At 49.4% G+C, this 25527-nt stretch overlaps 1 protein-coding gene across 3 annotated transcripts; it reads right to left on the reverse strand.

Annotated features, from left to right (window-relative positions):
* Window positions 1-1961: 1961 nt before the first annotated feature.
* Window positions 1962-22680, reverse strand: TSKU (tsukushi, small leucine rich proteoglycan). Of its 3 annotated transcripts, none has more exons than XM_062567421.1 (3): window positions 22396-22680; window positions 19655-19742; window positions 1962-5856 (listed from the first exon to the last, which is right to left on the reverse strand). In XM_062567421.1, the coding sequence occupies exon 3, from the start codon at window positions 5847-5849 to the stop codon at window positions 4791-4793; it is 1059 nt and encodes a 352-aa protein (XP_062423405.1). In that variant the 5' UTR covers window positions 5850-5856; window positions 19655-19742; window positions 22396-22680; the 3' UTR covers window positions 1962-4790. The 3 variants fall into 3 exon arrangements, with proteins under 3 accessions (XP_062423405.1, XP_062423406.1, XP_062423404.1); XM_062567422.1 differs by lacking the exon at window positions 22396-22680 and adding an exon at window positions 20132-20152; XM_062567420.1 differs by lacking the exons at window positions 19655-19742; window positions 22396-22680 and adding an exon at window positions 7444-7900.
* Between the last annotated feature and the right edge of the window lie 2847 nt (window positions 22681-25527).

The raw sequence follows: 25527 nt of genomic DNA on the forward strand, positions 1-25527 counted from the left end.
TTACAGACCAAGAAAAGGGGAGCTTTTGGATACGAAGGGGTGTATCTTTTTGACCAAGGAGATACAGGTTGCCCTGTGCTGCCCGTAAGTCCTGGGCACAAAGCAGATGGAGAAAGAGACCCTCAGTTTCTTCACAGACTAAGCTGGAGCTGGGACCCACCTGCCTTTCCCAACACAGTGGAAAGCAGGGTGAGATGCTGATATCTCTCCAGGAGATTGCAAGCAACAAGCAAATGGCTGCTCAGCCACTTCTTCTCCCCTCCTTAACCCAACCTATCTTTACTGCTCAGCCTCCACTGAGGTTTTCCTGTTTCTAAAAATATTGAGCCTCTAATTAAAGTGTCCATCTCACTTGCCAGGGCAAATGTATCCGGCTGCAAAGCTGAGCTGGTCCTGAAGACAGCCAGAGCTTGCAGCTCACTCATCCGGCCAGTCTTCCTGGCCCAGGCAGCTTGGGAGATGTCTGGCACCAGGGTTTTGTCCGTCGTGCCTCAGTATTAAACTGACAGCATTTTCACATGGCTGGAGGGAGTGTCTCATCAAAATTTCCAAGCCTAGAGTCACTGCGTGCCTTTCCCTTTCCCGTCGGGATGTTTGTGCTGTTTCAGGTGTCCCGTGGGGAGTGTACTCTGCCATGCCTGCTTGGATGGTGGCTCGCATGCTTCCTCCCATGCAGATGGCTACAGATAGGCTATTTAAATAATAAAAATCTAGTAGAATGAGAGGAAAGGAGTAGAGGAATATCAGGAGGGTCTAGGATCCCCAAAAAGACTAGAGTTGTGTAATCACTGCATTTACCAGGAGACAGGAGAATCCAGCTCAGTCTAAAGTGCTTCAGACCTGTTACTCCCAGGAGAGCGTCCTTCTCCAGGAAACTGGGACCTGGAGCAAGAGTGTGCCTCTGCCTAAGGGAAGGAACCAGCATGGCCGAGAGTGTTCAGAGGAGGGGCACTGAAAAATGGGAGAAATGGGGTAGGTGGAAGGGCTTTGAGGCATCATCAGAGTGAAGGGGAAAGGGGAAGAAAAGTGGGAGCACAGAATCCGCAGCAGGAAAGCATTTCCTCCTCGGAACAGTGCTAAACCAGGATATGGGCCCCAGCAGGGAGCAAGGTCAGGCTCGAGCAGGCAATCCACAATTTATTGCTGGAATCACAGTTGTTCTTTCAGGCTTGGGAGGAATGGGCATGCTGCAGCTTCCCGAGAGCAGCAGAGCTTGATCTCTTTTAACATGCAGCACCAGAAAGTGCTTAAAATTAAATTTGCTATTTAAGAGCAGGCAAAGCCCTCCTGAGATCCTGCTATTTATTCATTATGCAATGGTTCAGCTTAGCCCTCCATGCAGCAGCCTCCTGCTCCGCGGAGAGCAGCGCTGAGGCTGGAAAACACCTATCTTACAGCTCAACGCGCTGCGGTCTGGCAGCGCGCGGCTTTGCTCGCTGCGGTGCGGCTGCTTTAATCATTTGCTCGCTCCCTTCCCTGAGGACTGATCCAACAGCTCGCAGGCTCTCCCCAAACCACCTGCTGTTCAAACCCAGCCTTTTGCCTTGCTCCTGCCATGGTTCCCCCCCACCCCCCCACCCCAGCAGAGCGAGCTGCAAATTGGCAAGGCACGTGAAGAGCATCCCACCAACTCTGACGAGCTTTTAAGCAAATTCTGGAGCAGGAAATTTGCTCCTGGGCTGCCTCACAGCCACATGTCCATAATTTCCTCTGAGTCAGCCTGTCTGGACCAAGTAAAGCCATCAAGCCTTTCTGCCAGCAAGAAGCCCAGGGAGCTGGAGGCAGCAGGACGAATCCTGCTCCAAGTTCAGAGCTGCAACACCAGGGATGCTGGCAGGGCAAGAGGAGAAGCCGTGTTTCGGCCACTGCAGGACCAGGAAGAGCACAAGGCGTTGGACTTTGGACCCAGTGACAGCTGCCTCCCTCCCAGCACTGAGTGAATAAATGCAGGAGATCTGGGGTTATTCTCCTCCAAATCACTTTATTATGTTGTGAGTAATCACAAAGCCTTACAATGCTGCAGAGATTCTTTAAAAAACAAACTAATACAGCGACGGTATTTGCCAGCCTTTGCTAAGACTTGTTTAGCTAGCAGCTAGCATGAGATTACACAAGGAAATCTTGCAGTCTTCAATTGGATTGTCACATTGGGTTTTAGATTTACCACAGAGGTGCAAAGACAGTAACTTTGACAGCCTGTATATGATCCCTGTAACATTTTATCTACATACAGACTTAAAAAATTAAACAACTTTTTAAAAATTATATTTTCTGCCAGCAGAAAAGAATTCTCTTAAAAAGGCAAGAGCCACTAAAAAACACCCCCCCTCCCATCCCAAACTGCCCCCATCTTGCATTGCAGTTGGTTACTATTCCCCTCCAGATCTCCATCTGCCTCTGGCAGTCCCATTGCCTTTTTAAGAAAATCAGCATGTTTCTTGTACTGTGAAGGCTGGTTGAGCATCTCGAAGGCTCAGTAGAGGGGGTAAAGCCCTCAGCATTGCAGGAAAGGGTTAAAATTCCACCCTAAGGGTCATGATCATATCACAGAAAAGGAGATAAATGAAAACACTGGGGGGAAAGATTTCAATATCCAAACTAAGGCGTTGACTCTGGGTTCAGCATCCCTGGCAGTGGCTTGCTTTTATTGGCTCAGCAGGTTTCAGCCATCACTGGCGATATCTTCTTTGGGTAATGGGATTTCCAACATCAAGAGAACTTTGAGGGTGTGAGGAGGAAGCCTGAGCTCCTTACAGCACTTGCAGAGCTCAGTCTCATTGGAGAACCCTCCGTCAGTGCCTGGCCCTACTTGGGAGCAGGGTAGGACACTTTAACCCCATTGATCTTCTCCCCAAGCACTGATCCCAGATCCCTGCAGTCTCTCCAGACATCACTTAATGTTGGTGGCTGCCTAAAGGATGCTGGGCCAGCAGAAGAGACCTCATGGGGCATCTTCTCTGCAGGCGCAGGATCATCTCTGCTGCTGAGGCAGAAGAGGGGGGAGGCCCATGTCATTCTAGTTTTATGACTGAGACAGCAGCAATAAATAGGTAGTGAAGGCTGCTGTTGTTTGTTAACCCTATCAGCTGTTTGCAAAATACATGTGTACCAATGCTCTGAAATCCATCTGCAGTGACTACGCTCAAGCTCTGAAGCCGGGTTTATGTCTGCGTCACCTTTGCGTGGACCTACCTAAATCAGTTGAAAACATTTTTTCAATGTTATTCTGATGCAAGCCTGTGTGTAGAGACCAAATTTCAAACTCATCTGACCAGAACCCCCATCTATAACTTCCCTTCCCAACCCCAGAACAGTGTGCCAGATTCAGACTGGACATCAGCGTCCACTGCAGGAGCTGCAATAAGCAGGTCAAAGACGTTCCGTACCACCGGGTTGAATCATGTTCTGCTGCCTTCCCTTGCTTTCTTTTAACCTGAAGAGCAAGGGGAATGAGAGGGACTACTCTTTGCTTTGCCAGCATTTCAATGTGGAGAAAGGTAAGGAAAGCTCTGGGGACCAGGCTTTTCATCAGACTTCTTTTGGCAGCCAAGGAACTGTGCAAGAGAAAGAAAAGCCACAACTCTGGAAAAAAAAACAAATCCCAAGATCTTTCCCCAATAGCCAAATAATTCCACAGTTGTGGCGTCAGTGTTAATTCTTCCCCTGGCACATTCTGGAGAGCATTTCTGCACTGGAAATTGCTTCACATGAGCCCAGCTGAGTTGCACGTTTTGTTCAGATGGGGAACATCAGCAGGAAAATAGCTTATTCCAAAGTCCTCTGGGTCTGTCATGGTTTGATAAGGTCATCAGGAGAAGAATCCTTGTCAAGTATTCTTCCAAGCTTCCCAGAAAGGAGAGTTTTCTTCTCTCTTTTCTTTACTTTTCTTTTCTTCCCAAGCTAAGCTACATGATCTCTTCACTTTGAAGCTCACTTAATTTGTTTCGTGGAAGAGTAGTTCTCAAGTGAGCTTCCAGCTGCAGGCAGCCTCTTCTCTCTTTGCTTCTCTTCCCTTGCTACTCATCCTCTCTGAGCAATGGCTCACAAAGGTTAAAAAGATAGGAGGTTGGCACAGTTACATCTAAAGTAAGTTACATCTAAAGTAATATGACATGAAAAGAATATGAAATGTGAAAATGGGGAGAAAATGGGGAAATGATCTCCACTTCTTCAATGTTCATTGCACATCTATGTAAATAACACGCAAAAATCAGCACATTAGGAGCACCCTGTGATCAAGTTTGTCTGGAAATACTTCTTCAGACTGAAAGTGCATGACAAGGAACAGGGTGCTGCTAATGAAGGCAACATCCAGAAGGCACTTCTTGGGGAATAATAATAAAAAAAAAAAAAAAAAAAAAAAAAGACTGAAGCATGGGTTTGCTAGCAAATAGCTACCAAGTTGGTATGTTTTGATGTGCCCTCTGGAGAGGCATAGCTTTGCTCCTGCAAACATAACTGATCCATGATGGCTTGTGCCAGACCAGCTGTTCTGCCCTGGGACCTGCAGAGCAGCTTGGTCCCTGTTGTCCAGCAACACTGTTCTTGAGGCTGGATGCAGGCCCTCAATACACTGGGTAGAATCCAGAGCCTGCCGATGATGTGTGGGTCAGAATTTGAGAGTTTATAAAATCCACGAACAATCAAGTATTGGCATGTACAAATATATAAATTATTGACAGTTTTACAAAAGGCACACTGCAAGCCATCTCAGTCCAACACCTGTACATCTCCCGTGGTCCCTCACCCTCCCAGCCCCCTGATTCCCCAACCTTTCTTCACAGCTTTCATCATGAAACGTAAGGTGCTGCTGCTACGGACCCATGGCTGTCATGACAAATGAGGACCTCTTTTTTGGTCAGCCCAGTTTGTCGGTGGTACTGTCCTTCTCTGATGGTCTTAAGACACTGTATGTTCTTCTGCAAGGTGATGCTTTTGATGGAAGGCAGGTATTTCAGCACAGTCTTTGGCAAGGATGACACACCTGTCCCAGAGAGGTTAAGTTCTTGCAGGGAGTTCAGACCAAAGGTAACTTCAGCACTCAGTGACTTCAGATTGGGATTGCTGGATAAATCCAGAACCTGGAGGGCTGGTAGTTCCTTGAAACTGTAAGGAGATAACTCTCTAAAGTCATGTAGGTTGCTGAGAGATAAATGCATCAAATCTTTCAGCCCCATGAAGGCTCCTTTCTCAATCTTGACTAACGGATTCCCATCAAGATTCAAATATCGTAGAGGAATCCCTTGAAGATTTGGCACAGATGTTAGCCTGTTTCCAGAAAGATTTAAATTCTGGATGTTGGGGATGTTCTTTTCACGGTGCCTTGTAATTGTGCTGAGCATGTTATTGGATAGGTCCACATTCATGCGTTTTCCTTGACCTTTTGAAGCAAAAGTGTCCATTGCTATAACTAAAAGTTTATTATTACTCAAATCTATGTCCCCCAGAGGTGAACTGGAGAAACAGTCCTCTGGAAGGACTTCCAAAGAGTTATGACTCAGATCCAAGGACTCCAGGTACCGAAGCCTGGAGAAGGTTGTGGAGGAAATCTTAGCAATTTTATTGTAGCTCAGGTCAAGGCTCACCAAGGTAGTGTATCCAGGGCCAGTTAGCATTGATTCATTGATTGTTTCCAGTTTGTTTGAGGACAGATCCAAGTAGGAGGTATCCAGAGGGATTGGGACAGGAACAATGTGTGAGCCTATTCCACTGCAGTCCACTTTGGTCAGGCTAAAGCTGTCAAAGAGACCAAAACTTTCCACCTCACAGTGGCACCCGGGAAAGCAAGTTTTGGTGGTACCAAAACAAGGAAGAAGAAGCAGAAAATTGAACCAGGCTGAGAACTGCATTGTTGACCTGGAAAACAAAATAAGGAAATATATTTAATTGCATTAGAAATTGGTTTGAAAAAGATGCATAACAGTTTGAGTCGGGCAGTCTTCTCTGTCTTTCCAAAGGGATAGATGAAATACACTCTTATAATCCCTCAAACTACCCAACAGCAACATATTGCAGCATCTAGGGTTTTTTAGTAACTACTCATGATTTTTTGCTTTGAATATACCACTACAATCTCTCTTTCTAAGGTACTGAATTATCTCACTGATGATTAATGACATGAGTGTGGGGAATGGGTGAAAAATTGGGTCAGCACAGTCTTGGTATATATAACCAAGTTAATATGCAACTGGAAATTAGCTGAGACCCATACGCTGGCTTGTAACAAGATCTATCCAACATACACCTTTTCAAGCGGACCATGCATGAGACTAAATGACAGCTCAGATGCTTCAGCACATTAACAAACTTCAGCACATAAAGCACTTCATGTCACACCTGGAAGCCAGGACATTGATTGGGAGCACAGGGTTCAAGGTCCTGCTTTGACAGGTTGAGTAAATGATATTGGTGAAATGGCTTCAGCTTTGGATTCAGCAAAAACCTTAGGTATTCAAATTCCTATCAGGGAGGTAGAAACAAACTCAGTTCAAGTTTCCTATGTACCATGGAGATATGAGCAAACCCTCTCATCATCAGAACGTCCTCCAAGATGAACAGCGAGAAAGCTGAGCTGCCTAGTGCCCAAATGCATAGTAAGTCTCCCTTCCTTAGACTTTAGGCACAAATTTAAAAGTGCTTAGGTAGGATCAATCCTTTGCACCAGCAGGTTAAAACCAACACTTCACTGGCTGGTGTCATGCACTGTAGGCAAGAAAGGCAGTGGCCATATGGCTCCTTGTCTGCCAGAGCAACCACCTGACTGCTCGGTCTTCTTGTCTGAATGCAGATGCCACTGTAGTAAGCCCAGGCTCCCGTAAAAGCACCAAGTGGAAAGAACCAATTTGTTTCATGTAAAGCCCTGGAGGAGTCATTGCTAATTGCATTAAGTATTTTCTCTCATTAATGATGCCAACAAGTGAGGAGCTCTCTCCATCCCTCTGTTTTTTGATCCTCCTCCCTCTGAGATGTTTCTTTCCCTCCATCATTGCAGCTGAGGGAAGAACAGAGCTGTACTGCACTTTCTTGGCTTTGCTGGAGCCTTTTCAGATCACATCCCAACAGCTCTTCCATACAAATGTGTGCAACTACAGTGGTGTGATTTCCAGAGCCAGCTAGTAAAAGCCTTAGTTCTGCACCTCTGGAAAGGATAAATCTGAGTGTGTGGGCATCTTCAGGTCAGCAACAGAAAGCAACAATGCTGTCCTTGTTGCTACCTACTTTGCTGACTACAGTCATGACTGATGGCTCCTTGAGCCGTCCAGACAAGGTCTCTTGGATGCCAGCAACAGATATGGCAAAGCGGATCCATTAACACCACTCTTTGGCCACACTGCTGGCTATGTACAGAGAGAGGCCAAACACTTGCTCAGTGAAAAAAAAAATATATCCCCTTTAAACTTATGTTCCCATTCCCACTTGAATTGCACTGGTCTCCACTCTCACCTTTCCCATTGCTTTTTAAAAGCAATTAACATCTTTGTAGTATCATCTCTCCCATATGTCCTTTGATCTGGCTGAGGGACCTTTCTAATGGTTCTTGCACCTTCCCAGAATCATATCCTAGAAGTTCACATTTCTTTTCATCTTGCATCACCCAACCCTTGGCTATAGGTTCTCTTCCTTTTCAGCATGGTCTTCTTTGCCCTGTGCTGATTCCCAGGAGACCCACTGGAGACTATTTGCCAATGTGCAAAAGAAGCGCAAAGGGGAAAATGTATTGCAAAAACATTGTCTTGATCACTGATATGACTTGTCTGGCAGTAACTCCTGCAAGGAAAAAAAAAAAAAAAAAAAAAAAGCAGAGATTGGGACTCTGGCCATATAGCCTTAAACCAAAGCATTGCCAAAAGCCAGCATGCAATTCTCTGTGGTCAATTATTCTATAGAAACAACAGAAAAACAGTAAGATGAGGCCTACTTTCAGCCCATCTTAACTGTTTCTTGAGAAAATATGTATATGTGCAGAGAGGACGCAGGGAGTAGGGCTCCTTTTTGCGGGCACATTTTCAGATATCCCTTTCCAAAAGGCATCAAGACTAAAGAAGAGCTTATCTGTTCTCTGTTTCAGTGCAGGCAGAGCCATAGCTTGCTTTGTTTTGCAGCTACTCCTATACTAAATGCTACTTTTTTCCATGAACCTGTGTTTAGAATGCACTGAAATTTTATTTTTCCAGGGGAAGTTACAGCCAGCTCTTTGGAAACAATCTCCCCACCCTCTGTTAAACATCTCATATATGGGGAAGCATCTGTAGTTGTATCAGCTCAGTCTGTTTGTATCTCGTTTCCCATATTCCCATCCAACAGCTGACATCTCAACAGGGAAAGTGCCTTCTGACTTGTCCTTCAAAAAGCCTAATCCAGTTCCTCATGGCATCCCATCATCTCCATTGGGAGATGGATCTGATACCAGCAGGTCCAAAGAGACATCAGCATTAAACTTTGCTCTGGGCACTGGCCAAAGCTTCGTTGATTCCTGCTTGACCAAAAAGGATCCTGTTTCTCTTCTATCCTCATGGAAAAAAATAAAATACAACACTGTTGAGAGGGAAATCTCCAAAAACATAGCTTAACTGAGAGGAGAATCAAAGCCAGGCTTCAGTATGCGGTCACTCAAACTGCTTTCCATATGGGAATTCCCTTCCTGACCAGCCTCAAAAAACAATCATCAAAAGCAGGCAGATAGACTGACCCCAGCTGTGATATCTGTGGCTCACATTTGTCTTCCAGCCAGCAGTAAGCCCAAAACATTACGCAGTTGAAACACAGTATGCAAAGCTCTGCTCAGGTGCTTACACAGCAGTTACTGCCTCTTATCTCCTTGCAGTCCTGCCCCAAATTCTCCCTATCTGGCTCTGTAACTTGCAGATGAGATGCAATCCATTACTACCATTTAAAAGCTCCATTACATAGCAGCATGAAGCATTCACTGACTAATGATCCACTTGGCCAATTGCTCTGATAAAAGAATTGAGAAATAAAGGTACTTGTCATCTTCTAGTCTGAGAAAGGGACTCCTGTATTGCTGGATAATTGACAATGAGATTGGTCAGGTAGAGGCATGCTGCGTTGTTGCACGCAGCAATCAATAGCGTGCTCTGAAATGGGGGAAGAAACATGCCACAGGCATTTATGGTTCATCTGTGTACAGTATGTATTTGAAACCGCATCAAACTGCCTTTGGATTCCTGCCTATGAGCTGCTCTGTTGATCAAGGCTTGAAGCCAAAGTATCCCCTTGTAACGAGAAGAAGAGATATCCTTCTGCAGCACCTGGGACCTTCACCCAGAGGAAATGCTTGCCAGGGGCCAGAAGCTCACTCCAGTAAAGTGAGCTGCAGTAGTGCATCCAGGAGATGCAGTAGTGGGTAGTGGAGCCAAGGATGGACCAAGATCCCGGTGGGGTGCCAGCATTTTCCCCTGAATACCATTCAGCCAACATCTCAACTTTGCATATCCCTTGACCCCTCCTTTACTGTTCTGCTCAAGAGCTGTTCACTGCACCATGGTGTGGCAGGATCTGGGCAGAAAACTTGCACTGAGATATCCCTGCCAAGAAAACGTCAAAGTCACTCTAGTTTTAAAACCAGATTGCAGAGGAAAGGCAGACTTCAGTTAATAGCAGGCAGAGGAGGCAGGGAGAGAAAAGCCCTGTTATGATGCTGTTTGAAATTCACACTTTCTGTAGCACTTGCCTTCCTCCCCTATCTTCTTCCCAAAGACTTTTCTCACTAGTAGAGCCTCTTGTGAGCTATAATCAAGACCTTTGCCATCTCTTTCCAGGCCAAGTGAGATGTGCTAACACATCCCACCCTGGATCTAAACCTAGTCCTCCAGAATTTGTCCCCCACATTGAGAATGCAGAGATGAAGACAATGCCTGTGGGTTGCATTGTTATCAGCACGCCTGGCTGGCACAATTCTTAGGCTACCTCCAGTTGCCTTGGCAACCACCAAGCCAGAAATCACTACAACCAAAAATCAACAACAAAAAATACAAGGGGGAGGTGTTCCAAAGTTCGTTGTTCTCTACAGTCAGGAAACATCCTCCCCATTCTCCAAGCTGAGCCCACTCTACAAAGCATTGGTAGTCTGAGCGAGAGCTGAAGACCCAGAGCCACCCCATGAGGCTTCAGAAACCTAAGTAAGAAGTGCAGAAACTTCAGGTTGTTTCTATGGTGGGATGGAGAGATAGAAATTGCTGTGGAAGAGGATACAACTCACCAACATCAGACCCATCCTTTAGAAATGCTCTATATTTCCACTGACTCCAGAGCAAACTAGGATACCACTTATCTTGGGGTGCTGTTTCCAGCCCAACCGCTCCACCCTCTCTGCCTCCTCTAAACCTGAGTCCCACCCACCAGTCTGGTGATGGGATTCATTCCACCTGGGATGAATCAGATCAGCTTGCTGATCAGCCAAACCAATAGTGGCCCACAGTTAGAGCAGATCAGGTACGACATGAAACCTTGTGTGTCTACTGTCTGGTGGATGGATTGAGGAGGAAGACGCCTTCCCAATTTGCTGCTTCCATTTGAGTATTCTGGATTTACAGCAAATAAATTAACCTTTATAGGGAACAGGCCAAAAAGGAAGGGCACATAGTTAGAAGTTTGCCTGGCCTGTTGCAGGTAGAGTTATTGTTTTAGTAGAAGCACATAGGAGTTATATTAGCAACAGTATTTCATCTGAGTGAAAAATTGGGGGTTCTCTTCTGTTTCTTGCATGTTCCAAGTCAACAAAATGCAAAATCTTTATAACAAGGCCCACAAGGCTGACTCGGCTGAATTTGCTAACTGGGAGCAGGGAAAAGGGAATGCTATTGGAAAGCAAAGCAAGATGCACATGCTATGATAGAGGCTATAAATCCTCCAGACTGCAGGGGAAAAAGAAAAAGAAGAAAAATAAAAAGAAAGAGAAAAGATAGTTGGCTTTTTCTCTCTTTAAATATCTGTCCCATTCAACAAGTTTTTGAACTGTTCATAAAGTCAACCTTTAAAAGCAACTGCAAACAAAGCACAGCACCAGTAACAACTACTTTCTTCCGGCACTGACTCTCCAAGTCCAAATGACGCTGCAGATGCAATCACAGCCCCTTCTCCAGATCTCCTGTGCAGATGTGAGCAGGCAGCAAAACTGGTTCAAACCAGAGAGTATTAATCCCTTAGCTTGCACACACACACCCCTCACATGACAAAGAAAGGCTGCCTCTGACAGCCTAACCTTTTTTTATTATTATTTTAATCTAGAGAAGGTAAAGGTCATTGAGGCTTTTGCTGTGACTGCTTCGGGCCGGTGCTTCCTCGTGGGAGAGGTCCACACAAACGTGAATGGAAAAGGGAGCCAAGCTCAAGAGCAGGGCACACATAAGGCACAGCAAGAGGGGACTAGCAGCCAACTTGTGGGGACATAGCAAAGAAAATGTCACAACATTTTCTTTGGGCATCAGAGGGGGCCTGCAGCCTCCACACCGCTCTGCTCTCACTTTTGCAGAGCCTCACCCAAGTCCTTGGGTCAAATTCTCCAGTCTTGGCTTTTCACTTCTCTGGCAAAGGGCAGAGCCCTAAAACGGGGACTGTGTTTATCCCCCTGGAGGCTCATTAAAATGATTAGTGTTTCTCTGGAGAGAAGTTTTGGTATAAATGGGAAGACAGTTTTTCCTGATCTGTTTGTATTTTTTGTTATTAGCTCTTTTGGGGGATGATCTGCAAATTCTTGTCCCAGTTTTATACTCAGCATGCTTTCTGGGATTCAGGTAGAAGAATGTCAATGAGAAAGAAAGAGGTATCTGCTATTTAGGTTTAATTCTACATTTGTTTGGATGGGTTTAGGGAAGTTCAACTGAGTTACTCCAGACTGGCTTCAACGACGGGAAGATGCGAATTAGTCCCTTTGACTCTACTATAAACTGAGCTGCACTTAATATAGCCCTCCATCAAGAGCCTGCAGAAGTTATTTTCTGCTGATGAGTTATCACAGAATCACAGAGTGGTTGAGGTTGGAAGGGACCTCTGAAGATCATCTAGTCTAACCCCCCTGCTCAAGCAGGATCACCTAGAACATGTTAGACAGGGTTGCCTCCAGGCAGGTTTTGAATACCTCCAGAGAAGGAGACTCCACAGTCTCTCTTGGCAACCTGTTCCAGTGCTCTGTCACCCTCACAGTGAAGAAGTTTTTCCTCATATTCAGATGGAACTTCTCATGTTTCAGTTTGTGCCCATTGCCTCTTGTTCTGTCACTTTGCACCACTGGAAAGAGTCTGGCTCCATCCTCTTGACATCTTCCCTTAAGGTATTTGTAGACATTGATAAGATCCCCTCTCAGTCTTCTCTTCTCCAAGAGAACCATCAGAGATGACTTTATCAGTGTGAAGTGCAAAGCTGCTTAGATAGCAGAGTCAGTCCAAATTGCCTACTGGGAAATAAGGAAGGGGACGTGCAACCCAGTCTTCTTGCTATCTTCACCCTATTTCTACCACCAGTGTGTGCAAGCACTGGGCTGTGGACAGACTGAGCTGCTCGGACCAAGTGTTATGCCCCTACAGCTGAGTGCAAGGAGACACTGAGGACCTGAATGGGAGCTAAAATCATTCTGCATGTGCCTGAATCCTTTTAGCTCCATGTTCCCGCTCACACGGCAAAGTCAGAATTAAATGCAGGGAAGGAGGAAAAAAATCTCTATGAATTCCTTTCCGCTTTAATGATTCCTAATAATGGATGTAAAACCACCTCCTTTGCATTCAGTCAAGAATCTCGCCACTGAAGAGGGAGTCGTTAACACGTAATTAACTCAGTGGTATCAGGGATCTACGCTACCAGGATATATGAGAATAATATACAATAGGCACCAACTTGAGAGATGGAAAATCGTCAGCTCTCCTCCCTCGACGCAGAGTTGGCTGTAGTTAAGGCCATAGCAGCATGGGCTCAGCAGAGCTCCCTGCATCTCCCTTTCCACTCCCATGTCTGGGATCCCTTGCAAAGGAAAGGGGGTTCGGCAGGGAGGATGCCTGGGGGGGGGATGCGGCAGTGGGTGCATCGGGCTATCAGGCAAGGGGGGCAGGCTAGGGCAAGGAGAAGCCCCACTAGCATGTGCATGTCCCACCTGTCCTCCTTGGCTCCTGCTGGACCAAGACCCAAACAATGCTGCTCCCAGATGCTCCAGGTCACCTCTATCTTTGCAAGAGCCAAATCTTTCCAAAAAGCCTGTGGAATTTGGGGCACAGAGAGGGAAAAGCAGACACTGATCCCTCCTTTTCCCCAGAGCCATTACTTCAGCCTGCTTTCATCAGCCCCAGACACAGAGAAACTGCTGAGCCAAAAATGTGACGATAAACCAGCATCCTGCGCTTCATCCTTCAGGGAGAGTTTAACAGACAGTACAGGGGATGGGACAGATAAGATTAGTGAGAACGAAGCCAGACAAATTGCTAAGCGTCAGAAGTGTTTCGCAAACCGAGAACCAAAACCAAACAGCCCCCTCCGCTCGCCACGCTGGCTGCGGAGAAGACATATGGGATTGATCAAGAGGGAGCCCGGTGCCTCCAAACCCTACAGCAGCTTGACACTACATATTTGTTTTCACTGGTTTATGTGGTGTCCTTTGCTCAGTTGAAACAGCCTCAGTTTGCTTTTTTTCCCCCCTCTTATTTTTTTTTAACACCCCCTCTGAAAAACAAAAAGTCATCGTTTCCTTGAAAAAAAGATAGGCTGCTGTTAAAATAATCTTTGCTCCAATTGGTTGTGTCACAAATCCCATCTGCTTTGGAAGGGGCCACGGGTGATTTATGACTCAAGTGTTCAAACAACTAACAGCTTATTCCACTTATGCAATCTCCCCCCATCATCCCCCACCTCCGCAAGGAGGAAATCAAGGTGCGGTTCAGTGTATTTTTGGATTCGACAAAAGGAAACCTGTGCAGGCAGGTTTCCTAGCCCAGAGAGCAAGTCCCAGCTGATTTACATACACGACGGAAAAAGAACGGCAGACTTCCGTGGCGCCGGGATCTGTGTGCCTCAAGAAGTCACATCTTGGAAGCAGACCGCAGCCAAACTCTCGGGAATGTCGCTAGCTGCAACACTCCACTGGGCAGCCAGACGGCGGCGGTGGAAGAATTCGGTGCTAAATCCAGCATAGGCAAATTAGGAATTAAATCACAGTGACAGCAGCATCTTGCACAAAAATTCCCCTTCCCCACTTCTCTCGCAGCCCAGGAAGCTGTCAGGTTATAGCAGTTTCTCTCAAGGGGGGGGAAAATAGCCTCCCACGGCTTTTGAAAGCACAGTAATTTTGCTCATTGGCATCATGCAGAGTCGTGCTTGTGCCCGGAGCAGGCATTACCGAAAGGAAATGAAGTTTTCCAAGCCTCCGGAGTGGCCGCAGGCAGGGCAAGGCAGACGTCTGCGCAGCACGGCATGTCCCAGCGCACCCTGCGAGTCATGCATTGGTGGTGGTTTTGCAGGCGGGGTGATCACGGTGCCTCGGGATCTTGGATAGGCCCAAAAATCTCAGGGAGCAACATCTTAATCCCCAAGCTGGGGCTATGCAGATCTCTCCCTATCTCGTCCTCATGTTCCTTGTTTTGCAAAGGTTTTTCTGGCCACGGAGGTGCCCCCAGTTACCTGTTCCCAGGTTCTTCCTCAAGACAAGATGACTTGAGCAGGGAGGTGGCCAGGAGCTCGCTTGGCCCCTTCCAGCTTGGCCATGCTTTTCCCAAGCCTAATGCTACTCCAATGTGCCGGATAACCCAAATTTGCTCTACAGACGTTTCCTACAGTATACTTGGTAACAGCGTCGTGGCCTCTCCTGGGCTAAGGGAGCCACTTGGCTTTTGGGACACCTTCACTTAGCAATATGACCACAAGCTGGTCTGCAGAAACCCAGAGTGTTGACCACAGTGCTTCAGCTGAGAGAGACACGAGGACTCAGGGCTTTCTTCCTTGTGATGATACCAAACCCTTTTAACCCATGACAGCCCCTGCTTCCCTTCCTACCCCTTGGCTTTTTAACAGCAAATATTTCCAGGAACAGGAGTTCTCGCTACACAGGTGCTTGCTGAGCCCAGTGGAGACTTCATCCCAGCTCGGAAAGCAACTGCCTCAAACTGAAGCCAAATAGGATCTTTCTCATAAATGCAGCAATGCATCCCAGAATTGGAAGTCTCAGTTACAGAGAGGTTGTTTTGGCACAAATGGCTGATGGATCAGCCCCTTGGCATCATGCTGCGTAGCAAAGCGAACCAGCTAGGCAAGAGAGGCTCTGGTACCGCAGCCCTCCTTAGGAAGGGAGCATGCAGCCACGATTACAGGGATCTCCAAGTTTTTGGCTAGCCCTAATGCATTTTGCTGTAGAGGGAGGAAAACTACCAACAGGCCCCACTGCTGTGTTGTCTCCGATGGCAAAGGGTTCACCATGATCTAGTGAGGGAGGCTGCGACTGTGAATTTGCAGGATGGTTCCCAAATCGCAGCAGCACCCTTGGAATGATGAAACCCTTCTCCTTCAGGGTTTCAGCCCTTGCTACAAGAGATGTGGTTAAAAATAACAGATTCCTCTGCTTCATCTGCAATATCAGGGTTGCACATGCTTTCTCCTCCCTGCCAGCCATAGCTGGAGTCAGAGGTCAGACTAAAAGGGCCAGTAAGTTGGCATGAATTTTTAAAGCATGAAAACACCTGAGGAGAGACCCCTATTTCAGGGCTGATCAATTATTGAAAGACAAAATGATCCCAGTAAGCTTCCCTCCATCCTTTGCGATGCTCCTCCCCATCTGATTACCACCCTCACCCACTCTCATGCTGTCTCCTGTGATGAAGGTATTTCGTTTCTGTAACCAGCTTCCAGAGACATAATATAACTTAAGAAGAAGGCACTTGAGGTCAATGCTGTGTGCCAAGGGAAGGAGAAAGATTAAGAGGTGCAGCATAGGGACAGCAAACCACCTGCCTGGGCTGGATATTTCTCGCTTTTAAGTGTTATTCAGTCATATCATCACACGCAGCTAGGAAGGTTCCTACAAAAAACCTCTGCGTGTGTCGCTGCGATGGCACAAGCAGAGCCAGCCTTTCCTGAAAATGCCTCAAAATGCTGGGCAAAGGGTAGAAAGCAAGAGAGAGGAGGTACAGTGCCGGCGACAGGCGATATTTCCCACGCTGATACCACCGCCCTTCCCAGTGAGATATAGCCCACCTCGAGCCAAGAGCTCCTAGTGGTTGCACCATCTGCTCTCTCTACAAGCCTTTTAGCTCCTTGAAGTGGAGGAGGCGGCAAACTGGCTGTCCAAACCTTGCAGAGTCCTATGGTGGGCAAAGCCATGGTCACAGGGCTCTGCTCAGCTCCGGAGAGCAACAGGAGATGGTACTGGCCAAGAACGTGCGAAAAGACCAGGAAAAAGGGAATTCACCCCAGCGGACTGCAGCTGGGCAACGCCTTGAGCTCTTGCAGAAGGGTTTTAAGAGGACCCCATGCGGCTTTCGCTCTCTGAAAGGCAGCAGACCTTCCAGACCGCCCGTCTCCTAACAGCTCTGCAGGGCTGCTGGGTTCAGTAGGGCCTCCGCAGGGAAGACAAATTGGGGAGGCAACGGCATCACCCTTGGAGGCACCGGGCCCGGCGCCACGCCACTGCTCAGCCTCTCTGCCTCCTCCTTTCACCTTTTCCACTGCTGAGGAGGGAGGGTGCAACCCCCTAGCTGTGCTGGGCACCCCTCGGTGCTGCTTCCACCAGCCCAAGGCTTCTTTGTGGGCTTTTTATTTGTTTTTGCCTTTTTTTTTTCCTTTTTCATGCACAATAATCACCGGGCCTCTTTGCCGCCGGTGGCTCTCAGCGTGCAGCTGCAGACCCTCTGCCGAGGAGATAATAAATACAATCCTGGCCGTTATTGTTGCAAACAGCACAGCTGGAGACGCCCGTCTCATTCCCTTCCCTGTCTTTCCCCCCTCCAATAAATCTTGCAACGTGACTGCTCCAAACAATGAATGTGAGCAAAAAAACGCCCGTCGCGGCGGCGGCGGCTGCTGCCCGACAGAGCATCCACCGCGGCTCTGGGAGCTGCCGCTTGCGACGGCCCCGGTGCGCTGACCCTGGGACGGTCGCTGTGCTCAAGTCTCCTGCAATGTGGATGCTGGAAAGGGACATGTGGAAAGGGGGATTTGCTGAGGGGGCTGGCCAGAGTTTCGCAGCAGGCCCTCAGTCCGGTTCCCACCCCGGATGCCGCTCGGCTGCCTCAGCGACACGGCGTCTTGGCATCTCTCTAGCTCTTTGCCTGCCCTGCTCGAGCCCGCTGTGGCCGACCAGCACACGCTGCAATCCTCCAGTCCCTCTCAGCTGGCACAGGGATTTAGAGGGAAAGGCCACATTGTTGGCAGCAGCAAGGTCTACTGCAGAGCCAGGTGCCTGGCATACCCTACTCTTCACCACTGATGGTACCAGGAACCAACGCAGAGCCAACTGCACCGTCAGCAGCGAACATCAAACAAACTGAGTTTCTCCCCCCGCCCTTGCCTCAGTTTCCCTTCTGAAGCCTTCTGAAGGATGATTAACACCAGGGCTGAGAGGTGCTTTACCTGTGCTGGGGGATAGGGACACCAGGTAAAGTGCATCACCTCTTAACAATGAGTGGTGAGCAGGTGGGATACGTGGAAGTAACTGGACCTGTTTCTCACCTGGCATGGCTGGCTATGCCACAGGGAAGCCCCAGGTCACCCTAGTGACAGACAACCACCTGCCTTTACCATTTAGCCCTGTGCTAAGCCACTTCATAACCCAACTTGGCTTCACTGACTGAGTAAGACCTAGCAGCCTCACACTTGTGTTCCTGCATGGTGGGCACAGCATCTGAGGCCCCCAGCACCGTTCTCTCCACTGCTGCTTCTGCGTCTCCTCGGGGACTCTTGGCAGGTCCCTGGGGTCTGTCCCTGGCTGCACACAGCACACAAGACCTCAGAGCACCCTGCGAGACGGTGGAATTGCTGTGGGACATCTGGGGATAGTCCGGAAGAGCAACGCTCTCCACCCCCACAGTGCATGAGAAGATTAGATAAATACAGAGTTATCCTATGATCCTGTAATCCCACAAAACCTGGATCCTGAAGATCTCTTGGGAGAGATCTCCAAGCTGTGCCCTTGGAGAGATGCAGGGCACTGGAATGAGAAATGAGCCTTTGCACCCATTTCAAAGGGCTTTGCACCCATTTCAAAGGGCTCCTCTGTCCTGCTAGGTGAAACTCAGGTCTCCGAATGCCCCCAGCCACAGATAATTAATTCTCAAGGATGGGAGGAAAAAGGCCAGTTTTGGGCCATGCCCTGCCCTATGTGCAAAGTCCTGCACACATATCACTTTAGATGCAATGGAGATAAGGAATCACATCTATGAAGCACTGGAAGTGTTTTGACCCATCAGCCGCAGCAGAGCTTTGCTTTTAAGTCTCAATTTTTCCTGATGAGGGACATAGTATTCAAAGCCAGAAAAAAAGGTCCTTCTTTCTCTCACCTCCCCATCTCTCCTCCCAAAAAATCTCACAAACCACCCACAGTACTTCTTAGCGGAGAGGAACCAAAGTCCATCTCCAAGGCACCTGCTGTCTCCTGGTGGACCCCCATTTTGACCCATTAGCAGGGACCAGGTTTCCTCTAGCAGGAGCCCTCTCATTCTCAGCAAGCCCTGGTGCCAAATCTCAGTAGCAGGGAAGTCCTCGATAGCAGTGGGTTTGTTCCACGCTTATTACCCAGGACCTGATGGGTCTGGTGGCAGCGTCTTTTTGAGAGTGCAATTTTCATCACCCCCTTAAAGTGAAGCCAGCAGTGTGGTCTCCTCTCCCGCCCATCCCACGTGTGGTCTGAGAGCCATCTGGCGCAAAACAGGGTGATGGAGAGGTGTCAACATCACCAATATATGGGCAGTAAAGAAGAAGTGGTGGAAGGAAGAGGAAGGAAAAGAAAACCCACAGATGCCTGTGCTCAGATACTGCAGCATGTGGCTCCAACAGTCAGATTTTGAGCCTGATTAATGCAACTCAGGAATGTCTCGCACTAAGATAGCCAGGTTGGTCTAATCTACTGCAGCATTTCCAACCGGGGGAGGACGGCGCGATGCACAGAGTGAATATTTCCTTCCCTCAGTCTGATCTGAAATTCTTCAAGAGGGAACCGCAGCAGCTCCAAATAATAATAATAATAAAAAAATGAAAATATCAAGGCTGCCTCGTAATGAATGGTGTTGAGCCGTGCCTGTTCGCACACTCATCTGGAGAGGTCCAAGTGCCAAGTTTTAATACAAGAAATGGCTTGCTTAACCAGCCTTTATCTCTTCCCGGCCCCAACGTCTCGGCATTCGGAAGTTTCTTTTGATAGCCTGCCAGATCGCCAGCGCCGCGACGACCGTCCCCGCTCCGCTCCCCGCTCCGCTCCCCGCTTCCCCCGCGGCCTCGGCCAGCCAGGGCTGCCGGGGGCTCGGCCGGACAAGGAAGCCTTGTCTTACGCAGGCATCCCACCCTGCTCCCTCCTGCTTCTCCCCACCAACCAGCAGACAAGGCAGGAGGAGGAGGAGAGAGAAGAGACTGAAAGAGGAGAGAGAAAGAGAGAGGAAAAAAAAAAAAAAAAAAAAAAAACACGGTTAGGGATGGAGGGAAAACTCTAAACCTCCTGCAGGCAGTGGCTCACCTTCTCTTCCAGGCTCTTGCTTGCACGGAGATGGCACCCACTTCTGTTCCCTGCAGGGCTGAGGGAGCACAAGATGCTTTTGCCTATACTGGATAGAAAAAAAGAAAAAAAAGACAAAAGCTTTTGCATGGCTTTTGTTTTACAGCTTTTTTCTCTGAATTTCTTCCCACTCGTTCAATGCTGCTGTCTCCCTTGCCTCCAGTGTAAGGACCCCCCGGCACCGACCCTCGCAGTCATCCGTGCTGGTCCATCTCGCTAGCAGAAATTAAGGTCCCCCCCTCCGCCCCCGCCGCGATGTCTGTCACATCGCCGTTCCCGCTGGGCACGTTGTAATTGCTCTGCACCACCTCTGCTCAAATCCATTCACAAACCCGCGTCTCCCCGCGGCGAGCCCGACTCGCCGTCCGCTCCGGGGTCGGCGAGCAGGACGCCGCGCCGGAGGGTCCGTCCACCGCTTAAGCGCCGAGTGCCGCTCACCCCCGCGGCGCCGCTCCTCGCCCTTTCCCGGCCCGCCGGCTCCGGAGAGGGCTCTCCAAGACCGCGTCAGCCCGGAGACGTGCGATGGCCTCGCCACACCGTCTATAACCACGTGTGAGCAAGCACCTCCCGTGGCTGCTCCAGCACCCTCTCCGGGGCAGTCACCGGCTCCCGGGCTGGGGGGGGCGTAAGGGGAATTTTGCCCGGAGCGTGGAGCTAGCTACATCCTGCCTCGGTAGCTGAGCGTATGCAGCGCCAGGACGGTGGCGGACACGAACCCGCTTGGACTTTGCAACGCGGGGATCCCCTGCACGACGTGGTCTGGTGCCTGGGGAGCAGCCAAGGTGCAGCCTGCAAATTCTCCTGGAGATGCTGAACGTACCAGGCTCTCCCTGGTTCTCCTAGCCTCTAACAAGTCCAGTGCATGCTTTTTTTTTTTTTTTTTTTTTTTTTTCCTGGAAAGATCGCAGAAGCATGGGTCTAAGCCACTCTTTCCATTCCTGTTACTCCCTCTGCTCTCTCCCCCTGCAATAAAGCACCTCGCGCTGCCAGACGAGCTTTGGAGCGGTGCTCAATGCAATATTTCAGTGCACTGCCAGTGATCAGCGCCGACTGCTTTCTGCAGAGCAACGGCACAGTGTCCACAAAGACAAGTTTCCTTCTGTAACTTCAGTGAATGCCGTTATTCAGGCTAACGGCAGCTGGTTTATCATGGCAGACACCCGGGCAAATCTTTCGCCTCGGGAGACTCGAGACTCCCGAGCCGGCTGCAGCAAGGCACGCCGATCGTCTCCGGCAAACTCGCGCGGGCCCGCGGCTTTTCGGTGCTCTCGCAACACCCCTTCTCGAATGCCTTCGCCGCCGTTGCCCTTCCGCTAGGGCTTTGCCCCGTGAACTAACCACAGCCCTGAGCATCGGTTAACAGAAACGGCACCACTTCCCCCGAGACCCAAACCACCTATGCGCCTTCTCTTGCGTGTAGCTTCACCCTCGCCTTTCTCAGCTCAGGGTTTCCAATCGCAAGGCAGAGGAATAAAGTTTACAGGGCCTTTGTTTCCAGAAAGCTGACGAGTGTTGCGGTTTAACCTGCTAATAAATCTGCTGTGGTCTCTGCCTTTTAATGACTAAAGCGTTAATAAGAAGTTTCCATGGAGCTTTTTAAAAGTTTACAGGGTGTGTGCGTTATCAGGGGAGCCCCGTGCTTTCTGACCTCCTGCTTCCAAAGTCACAACCGGCAGCATTTTTTGGCAAGAGGAGAACGTAGCTTACGAATAAATCCCGGGCTCCTTCCTCTCCCATTCCCCACTCCCCAAACATACCTTCTCCTCCCACTTAATCCACTTTCTTAGAGACACGGGAAATTCCCAGGCAGGGAGCTTTGCCCTGCCCTTATCGCTGCGCTGTGCTTGTGCTCAGAGATGAGACCCTCTCTCCACTTCCAGCTCCTTCCAACCTGTCTGTGCTTCTCGCCCAGCTCAGGTGGCCACCGCTCAACTTGGCCAAGCACCCCTTTCCTCCAAAGCTGCTTTCTGCACCCCCCTTACCTTTTCGGATCTGCAAAGCTGGGTGTCCCTTTTGTGCAGGATCCACCCCCCCCCCAAAAAAAAAGCCTCTTTCCTGTCCTTGCCCTGGGATAAGAGGGCTGGGGGTGGGGGTGGAGGGGGGTGGAAGGGGGAGTTGGGAGAGGAGGGGAGACAGGGAGCCCTGCGTGAAATCAAAGCCCTGAATCTGGGCATGGGAGGCGGTGTGGAGCCTCCAGCTGCTGCTCAGATTACTTTGCAACCGTGGCAATCCCAAGCGCTCTGCAGCCACCATTGCGAGGGGGAAGGAGCGGGAAGAAATCCCTGCCGGAGGCACTCAGCCTTGCTGGGGGAGGTGGGGAAAGAGCTGGGCTCGGGGCTCGTGCACCCCAAACTCCCATCTTGAGGAAGCTTGAGGTGGGAAAAAAAAATAAAGAAAAAAGTAGTGTCCCTCCATCTGAGGGCCAAACGCAAGCCAAACTCATCGCCCCGAAAAGTTTCCCCAGGTAGAGGCGGGGGGGGGGGGGGGGGGAGCTCGCCCGCAGACGCCCCCGGGGCTCGCCCTGCGCGTCCCCAGCCGGACCTCTGCCCGCCCCAATTTCCCTCCCTGCTCTACAGCAAGCTCCCCCTTCCCTAAAATGGGATTTTTTTTTGGGGGGGGGGGGGGGGAGCAGCTCTGCACACCCTCCCTCCGCGGCTGCCGGGGGATGGAGAGCGGGGCCGGCCGGGGAGGGGGGAACTCACCGGGGCCGGGGCCGGTTCCCACGGCGGCGGAGCGGCCGCGCAGCGCCGGTTCCCACGGCGGGGAGCGGGCGCCGCCGGGAGCCGGCGGCAGCAAGCCTCGGGGCTGGGTGTCCCCCTTCCTCCCTCCTCCTCCTCCTCCTCCTCTTGCAAGCAGTGCAGCTGGCCGGGCAGGCGAGCTGCCCCCTTCCCCGCAGGAGGAGGGAGGAGAGAGCTCAACAGATGGCTGCACACAAGGGAACATCTGGGAGGAGGAGGAGGCGAAGGAGGAGGAAGGAGGAAGGAGGCAGGACTTGTGCTCGGTTTTGTGACTCCTGAGTTGGCAGTTCCCCCTTTTTCCTTGGGCGGAGGGGATGGGGGTGGGGGGGGGAGTGGTGTCAGATCGGCTTTGCATCCCACCCCCTCCAGCTTGCTCCCTATGTTGCCCTGGATCCCTCCTTGATAAAATCCCTTGTGTTCCCTTTGCTTTTGAGGGGGTTCACCCCAGAGGTACCCCCAGAGCACAGCCCCAGTGGCTACCCTGCCTGCCCAGGGAGCTCACCCTGCCCTTTGCAGAGCTGCATTTGCAGGCCTGGGTCTCCAGACACCACTTGCACCCAGTTTTCCAGAGGTGTAGTGACATGGTCGGCTCCAGCAGTACTGGGACACCGAGCAGAAAAAAGCAGCACCGAGCAAGGCCAGCCACATGCTGTAAACTAAGGTTCCTGATCTGGGGAGCTCAGCCCCAGGCAGGGGTCTCAGCTGCAAACAGGAAGGGGCTTGAGGAAAAGGCTGCTGGCACTGGGGAGGTTGACTTGGGGTCCGCTGCTCTCAGGTTTTGCACCCAGACCTGCCACCAGCTGCTGCAGGAGACCTGAGCTAATAAACTGTATGATGAGGCCCTGACATGGGATAAAGCAAAAAAAAGCATGCAATAGCACACGGTCTGGGAAACAGAGAATCTGGACCCATCTCCTGTAAGATGACCAGTCTGTGGGGATTTTCCTAGGTGTCTGTGATAGGTCACCACTGCACCAGAGCTTGTTATGTGTAATATTGCCTGGTAAAAGCAGGCTTCCTTTGTTTGAGACCACTACGGAGATATTAAGGTGACTTGTCACCCTGTATTTTAAAGAGAAGAGCTTGTGCAAGATCCTAGATGACCGGACTGGCTTACTGTCCCACTGTGGCTGATCTCAATCAAATCATGATACTGAAGCTAGGAAAAGAAACAGGAGCTGACATGATATTGCGACCCATTGCTTGAACAGGGGAAAAGGGGGATCTTAGGGGTCTGTGAGTTGCAGAGGACTCCTCCACTCAGGAGCTTGTTGCTGGCTGCAGCTTCATCCTGTGACATCTTCACCAACTTCATCCCTTGTACTGGAGATGATCAGCCCCACTGTGGGGTTGCTTGCTTTTTAAGTTCAGGTCGGGAAGGCACAAGCTGGTTTCTGGGGTAGGTCTTAACAGCACTTGTGCTTTGAAATATGCACCACGTGCCCACCACTAAAGATGAAAGGTTGCTCAGACAGTCACCCCAGTGTGAGTGTGCCCCGGAGATTTGCATTTAGCACATCTTTGTGATGAAAAGGTGGCAAAAAGGCAGTTTTTAACTCTCCTCAGTTGCTTTCTCCAGGTACTTGGAGCCAGTAATTCCACGATATGCCCAAATGCTACTGAAAAGTTGCAGCCTGACCCCTCTGACAAACACAGCTCTAATCACAAGGGCTGAGGCCAGAGGCAGAAGTTATCAGGGGGAGGAGAGAGCATTCAGAGGAGATCTCAGTTGCTCTCAGAGTTTCCACGTGTGACTTATCTGGGTTGTGTGTTTGCTCCATGCCCTGTGTCTCAGAAGCTGCTGTTTGGGAATCACCACCAGGCTGCAATAGCTCTACCAAGGAGAGGACGAATGCCCCCCCTGGGAGAGGAAACAGAGGAAATCTGTGCCCATACTCAGCTGAACCATGTGCTTTGTTGTGAAACCTTGGGAAATTCCCTTAATCTGGGTTGCAGTTTTCATGTAAAGATGGCAGTAGTATCTCCTGACACTAGCAGTCTGGTATAAGGATCAATTCATTGAACTCTACTCTGTTCATTTTTATGACTCTGGGTAAGGGAATTTGCTAAGCTGAAAGCTTTTGTTTAATTTTCCACTGTGCTTATTTTCTGTGCCTCATGCTAGGCCTTGGCCATGTCAAGCTTAGCCTCAGTAAAACAAAGATGTTGATCTGAGGCTGGAGGAACTGGGAATTAAACTCTCTAGCAGAGATGAAGTCCAGTGGTCAACACTATCAAGTCTAGTGATGTGAAAGGAAGAACTACAAAACATGGGCCTTAAAACCTCAAAATTCTGTTGAAGAAAGTTTTTAAAATCTTGTCTTCTTAAGCCTAAAAAATGAGCATGTTTTGCAATAGCAGCTGGTAGATGAACACAGGAAAACTGTGTATTCAGCCATTTTGTTGCTCAGATGAAAAAAAAATGAACTGGGAGAGAACTGATTTGAACTTCTAAGAAAAAAAGATTATAATAAAAATGCCCCCAGTTTGGTGGTACTGGCTATATTTTAAAAAGCTCAGGCCAGAATCTCCATCTCAGAGCAAAAATGGCCTAGCATGGCTCGTGTTGACAGTTAACATACAGTTAACATATAGTTAAGCTCTCCATCCTCCGAAACAGAATGGATGCACCCAAACCGTCTCCATGCATCCAGTCTTCTGTATATTGAGCATTCATGAACACTGGGCAAAACCATGTCAGGGAGAGGCCAGTAATTAACCAGCCTGGGTGATCAAGGGGTGGTGATTGGCCCTGGAGAGATGCTAACACAAAATTAGCCCTGGTGTTCTTCTTGCCAGCTTTGTGTCTGTCCCTGCCGCTCAGATCCCTCAAACATCTCCTGCTGTGATCTGTCCTTCCAGAAAAAGAGGGGTGTCCTCTTCTGGGCGCTCATTCTGTGCTCTGCAGAGATGGACAACAAAGCACCGTTCATGTTTCTGCACCATGAAACTCTCCCTTGCGAAGTCCTTTGGCTGGATATACACAGCTGGATGGCCCCTGAAGCAGGTCATGACTGGATCATTATCATGATAATACAGAGGTCATTTTTTAGAGGACTTTTAGGCTTAAGACCACGATTTTTAGTTTTATTCTTT

Source organism: Rhea pennata, chromosome 1 (assembly GCF_028389875.1).
Source record: "Rhea pennata isolate bPtePen1 chromosome 1, bPtePen1.pri, whole genome shotgun sequence".
Classification (NCBI taxonomy): domain Eukaryota; kingdom Metazoa; phylum Chordata; class Aves; order Rheiformes; family Rheidae; genus Rhea; species Rhea pennata.

Coding starts and splice junctions, on each gene's coding strand:
- TSKU (XM_062567420.1), bottom strand. CDS start 7,475: ATGTTAATTGCTTTTAAAAAGCAATGGGAAAG. Junction 5,857..7,443: donor TTTAAAAAGCAATGGGAAAG/GTGAGAGTGGAG, acceptor TTTGTTTTCCAG/GTCAACAATGCAGTTCTCAG.